Source organism: Barbus barbus (genome assembly GCF_936440315.1).
Source record: "Barbus barbus genome assembly, chromosome: 4".
NCBI lineage: Eukaryota > Metazoa > Chordata > Actinopteri > Cypriniformes > Cyprinidae > Barbus > Barbus barbus.
The window spans coordinates 4,721,601-4,727,600 of record NC_136732.1 but is presented as its reverse complement, the minus strand read 5'-3'; the positions used below and the strand labels follow the sequence as shown (position 1 = coordinate 4,727,600).

Sequence of the window (6,000 nt, the reverse complement as noted above, 5' to 3'; positions counted from 1 at the left end):
ATAGATAGATAGATAGATAGATAGATAGATAGATAGAAATAGTCAGATTATAGATAGATAGATAGATATAGATAGATAGACAGACAGATAGAAATAGTCAGATTATAGATAGATAGATAGAAATAGTCATATTATAGATAGATAGATAGATAGATAGATATATAGATAGATAGATAGATAGATAGATAGATTGAAATAGTCAGAGATAGATAGATAGATAGATAGATAGATAGATAGAAATAGTCAGAGATAGATAGAAATAGTCAGAGATAGATAGATAGATAGATAGATAGATAGATAGATAGATAGATAGATAGAATATATATATAGATAGAAATAGTCAGAGATAGATAAATAGAAATAGTCAGAGATAGATAGATAGATAGATAGATAGATAGACAGATAGAAATAGTCAGAGATAGAGATAGATAGATAGATAGATAGATAGATAGATAGATAGATAGATAGATAGATAGATAGATAGATAGATAGATAGATAGATAGAAATAGACAGAGATAGATAGAAATAGTCAGATAGATACATAGATAGATAGATAGATAGATAGATAGATAGATAGATAGATAGATAGATAGATAGATAGATTGATAGATAGACAGATAGAAATAGTCAGAGATAGAGATAGATAGATAGATAGATAGATAGATAGATAGATAGATAGATAGATAGATAGATAGATAGATAGATAGATAGATAGAAATAGTCAGAGATAGATAGATAGATAGATAGATAGATAGATAGATAGATAGATTGAAATAGTCAGAGATAGATAGATAGATAGATAGATAGATAGATAGATAGATAGATAGAAATAGTCAGAGATAGATAGATAGAAATAGTCAGAGATAGATAGATAGATAGATAGATAGATAGATAGATAGATAGATAGATAGAATATATAGATAGATAGAAATAGTCAGAGATAGATAGATAGAAATAGTCAGAGATAGATAGAAATAGTCAGATAGATAGATAGATAGATAGATAGATAGAAATAGTCAGATTATAGATATATAGATAGATAGATAGATAGATAGATAGATAGATAGATAGAAATAGTCAGATTATAGATAGATAGATAGATAGATAGATAGATAGAAATAGTCAGATAGATAGATAGAAATAGTCAGACAGATAGATAGATAGATAGATAGATAGATAGATAGATAGATAGATAGATAGAAATAGTCAGATTATAGATAGATAGATAGATAGATATAGAAATAGTCAGATTATAGATAGATAGATAGATAGATAGATAGATAGATAGATAGAAATAGTCAGATTATAGATAGATAGATAGATAGATAGATAGATAGATAGATAGATAGATAGATAGATAGATAGATAGATAGATAGATAGATAGAAATAGTCAGATTATAGATAGATAGATAGATATAGATAGATAGACAGACAGATAGAAATAGTCAGATTATAGATAGATAGATAGAAATAGTCATATTATAGATAGATAGATAGATAGATAGATAGATAGATAGATATATAGATAGATAGATAGATAGATAGATAGATAGATAGATAGATAGATAGATAGATAGATAGATAGAATTAATGATTGACTATTACTGATGTAATTAATAAAGCAGCTGTTGCTGTATAAAGCTCTGACAGTGTGCTTCTGTTCTCTTTCCTCCTTTGTGTTAAACATTTTTATCAACTTCACATTTCATTCAGACACAAACCCTTTGAAATAAAGCTTGATGTTAATTTGATCTCTTTTTACAAATATTTGAAAGTATATATTTGTCCACATATCAGAGGTAATATCTTTAATATCACAAAGTGAAGTTTACTCACCTCAGTTTACAGTTTGAGTCTCGTAGCACATCAATGAGCTGCTGCTTTGAGTCTCCAATCATATTACGTCTCAGATTAAGCTCTTTTAGAAACTGCAGTGCTTTTGTGTTCGTCAAAGACTGAGTTAAAGAAGAAACATCTGTAATGCCACAGCCATAAAGCCTAGAAAGAGACAAACAGAGGAAGAGAGATCATCTTACAGAAAAATCATTAAGCTGAAGAATTTTACTCAAATATAAAGTGAACTCAGACTCATCGTGAGATATTGAGTATAAAGTGTTTTGCTTTAAACTATTGAAGTGATTTTCATCATTTTATTCTTGTATATGAATGTTACTGACCTCAATGTCTCCAGTTTACAGTGTGAATCCTTCAGTACGTCACATAAGAGATTCACTCCTGTGTTTTTTATTTGATTCCAGCTCAGGTTCAGTTCTCTCAGGTGTGATGGGTTTGATTTCAGAGCTGAAGTCAGGATGAGACTCTGTTTCTCTGTAATACTGCAATCAAACAGACTGAAGACAGAAAGAGAAAAGATCCATGTAAAGTTTATGTGTGTGCGAATAAATATATCATAAGTAAATGCCATACAGTAAAAAAATAATAATTAATTACACTTATTTAATTTTACTAAAGTTTTTTTTTTTTTTTTACAATCTAACTTATTTAATTCAAATTCTAATTGTTTAGTTGGGTTAACACAATTTAGCTGGTTTACATGACATTAATTTACACTAGTTTGTGTTAACTCAACTTTAGTACATTTGTCAAACAAAATCTTATGTGGGAACAAATTATAATTCATTTATTTACTGAGGTCTAATTATTATTATTATTATTATTATTACTCACTAAGTGTCACAATCTAAGCACAAACACCAATCTTCTGCATAATGGTAACCACACAATTCAACAACATTACAGAAACTGTCCAACATAACAGAACATTAAACACGAACATATATTTCCCTTTACAGAAAAACACATAAAATAACACTTCATCCTTAAATTTACAATCATGCAGTTTCTTACAAATCATGCTGAGATCTACAAATCCACTGCTCAGTTAGTTACGTCAACAACAAATATTAATGTAGTTTCAACACAAATAAATGTAATACATTTTAAATATATTAGGTAGAGTGAACACAACAAAATTGTTACAGAATGCTCAAAAACATGTTACTTTAGCTCATTTTAATGAAAAGAACAAGAGGCAGAAATAATGTTTTTGAGTGTAGAGTCACAAATACACACAAAACACTTAAAATAAACTGAACAGTAAACAACACCACTGTAACTGCTGTAGAGTATAATGATACTAACTCTAGTTTCTCCAGCTTGAATTGTGTGTTCATCAGTAGATCACTGAGGTTTTTCACTCCAGAGTCTCCTAGTTCATTCCTGCTCAGGTCCAGTTCTCTCAGGTGTGATGGGTTTGATTTCAGAGCTGAAGCCACAGCAGAACATCCTTCATCTGTCATTTCACAGTATCTTAACCTACATTGAGAGAAAGTCACACTTCATTCTGTTTCATTTGAATAAAACATTTTTTTTTATTCTTGTATGTGAATGTTACTGACCTCAGTGTCTCCAGTTTACAGCGTGAATCCTTCAGTACGTCACATAAGAGATTCACTCCTGTGTTTTTTATTTGATTCCTGCTCAGGTCCAGTTCTCTCAGGTGTGATGGGTTTGATTTCAGAGCTGAAGTCAGGATGAGACACTGTTTCTCTGTAATACTGCAATAAGACAGACTGAAGACAGAAAGAGAAAAGACAATGAATCAGATCCATGTAAAGTTTGTGTGAATAAATACACCATAAGCAAATGCCATAGTAAAATAAATTAATTCATTACACTTCATTACGCTTATTTAATTTTACTAAAATAAAGTTTTTTTGGACCACAAAACAAGTCAAAAGGGTACATTTTTTGAAATTGAGGTTTATGCATAATCTGAATAAATAATCTTTCCATTGATGCATGGTTTGTTATGATCGGACAATATTTGGTCGAGATACAACTATTTGAAAATCTGGAATCTGAGGGTGCAACAAAATCTAAATATTGAGAAAATCACCTTTAAAGTTGTCCAAATGAAGTTCTTAGCAATGCATATTACTAATCAAAAATTAAGTTTTGATATATTTACGGTAGGAAATTTACAAAATATCTTCATGGAACATAATCTTTACTTAATATCCTAATGATTTTTGGCATAATAGAAAAATCAATAATGTTGACCCATACAATGTATTTTTGGCTATTGCTACAAATATACCCCAGCGACTTAAGACTGCTTTTGTGCTCCAGGGTCACATTTGTCAAACAAAATCTTATGTGGGAACAAATGATTATTTAGTTTGGGTTAGCTCAACTTTAGTAGGGTACAACAGGGCTAAAGGCACACCTTAAGAAAAAAATGTGCTTTCACTGCACCTAATATATTTAATTGCAGAAAAAATAAATATACGTTTGTATTGAACAATAATGGAGCAAAATATTCTGTGTGAAAACAAATCATACAAGTGGTTTATTTTGTTTAAAATCTTATAAATGCATGAGGTGGGAAAGGGGGGCTTTTACCCCCCACACAGGGCAAAAGACACTGTATTGATATACTTTAGCCAAAATAATGCTTTTTAAATAATGTTGTTCGAAAACAATCACTTTAGCAAAGTTTGTACTATTTTCTGCTAATTTTGAAAAATAAAATATTTTTTGTTCAATAAATATACTTTCATTAAAATATGTTAATATAAAAAATATATATTTTAAAATACAGAAACAAAATGTAAAAAAGTAAAGATTATGAAAGCATTGAAGGAGATCCCATAATAATTTAATATAGATTTACAGTAGAAATTCAAATTCAAATTTTATTTGTCACATACATATACATACGTAGTACGACATGTAGTGAAATGTATTGTACGATTGTCCAACAAATTGTCCAACAAAATTAAGAAAAACCTCAAGTTTACAAAAATACAAATAGAAAAAGTACAGTAAACATATATACAGAAATAAACTAGCAATAAAATAAAAAATAGATATGAGAATAAAATAGATATGAAGAATAAAAATAGAATATGATTCTAAATAGATTCTATAAAAAGTAAAGTGTATGTCAGTGATAAAGTGTCCGTGTGCTGTGCAGTGCAGTAAAGTGTATAAGTGAGTAAAAGGAATACTACAGACAAAAGACAAATGGTATGTAAGTCCCACTCATTTATCCTTACGTAACCTTCTACAAATTAGTGCAGATTGTATTTGAAAGTGTGCAAAGTGGAAGTGTGGGGTGATGTGATTAGAGTGGAGAGTGGTTAAGACTCTGAATGGCCTGCGGGAAGAAGCTCCTCCTCATTCTCTCTGTGTTCGCCTTCATGGAGCGGAAGCATCTCCCTGAACGCAGCAGAGAAAAGAGTCCATTGTTGGGATGGCTGAGGTCCTTCACTATCTTCCTGGCCCTGGTCAGGCACCGCTTGCTGTAGATCTCCTGCAGGTCAGGGAGCTCGGTGTGAATGGTACGTTCCGCTGAACGCACCACCCTCTGGAGGGCTCGTCTGTCCTGCATAGTGCAGTTCCCGAACCAGGAAGTGATGCTGCCCGTCAGGACGCTCTCGATGGTGCAGGTGTAAAAAGTCTTAAGCACCCGAGAGGGAAGTCTAAAGTCCCTTAAGCGTCTCAGATGGTACAGACGCTGCCTGGCCTTCTTCACCAGGGTGCTGGTATGACAGGACCAAGTCAAGTCCTGCGTGATGTGAACACCCAGGTATCTGAAGCTGTCCACTCTCTCCACTGGAGTCCCGTTGATAGTGATCGGCTGGTATGACCGCTCCTGCTTCGTACTGAAGTCCACTATCAGCTCCTTAGTTTTGCTGATGTTCAGGTGTAGACTATTCACCTGGCACCAACTCTCCAGGTTCTTAATCTCCTATATGTAGGCCGTCTCGTCGTTGTCTGAGATCAGGCCCAACACAACAGTGTCATCAGCAAACTTGATGATGGTGGTGGAGTTGGAAGTGGCCACACAGTCATAAGTGTACAGTGAGTACAGCAGGGGGCTCAGAACACAACCTTGAGGGGCTCCAGTACTTAGGGTGATGGAGGATGAGGTGTGTTTACCCATCCGTACGGCTTGCTGTCTGTCCTTCAG

At 32.6% G+C, this 6,000-nt stretch overlaps 1 protein-coding gene across 2 annotated transcripts in view; it reads right to left on the bottom strand.

Moving 5' to 3' along the window:
• The window catches only part of LOC306866555 (NACHT, LRR and PYD domains-containing protein 3-like), a 241,628-nt gene that overhangs the window by 77,691 nt on the left and 157,937 nt on the right, over positions 1–6,000 (bottom strand). For both annotated transcript variants that reach the window (XR_013783946.1, XM_079411817.1), the window contains exons 18-21: positions 3,422–3,595; positions 3,165–3,338; positions 2,180–2,353; positions 1,839–2,000 (exon numbers count right to left, since the gene is read on the bottom strand). Coding sequence is in view for 1 of the 2 variants with exons in the window: in XM_079411817.1 (XP_079267943.1) it covers positions 1,839–2,000; positions 2,180–2,353; positions 3,165–3,338; positions 3,422–3,595 (684 nt within the window). In the remaining variant the exon portion in view is untranslated. The remainder of the gene's footprint in view (positions 1–1,838; positions 2,001–2,179; positions 2,354–3,164; positions 3,339–3,421; positions 3,596–6,000) is intronic.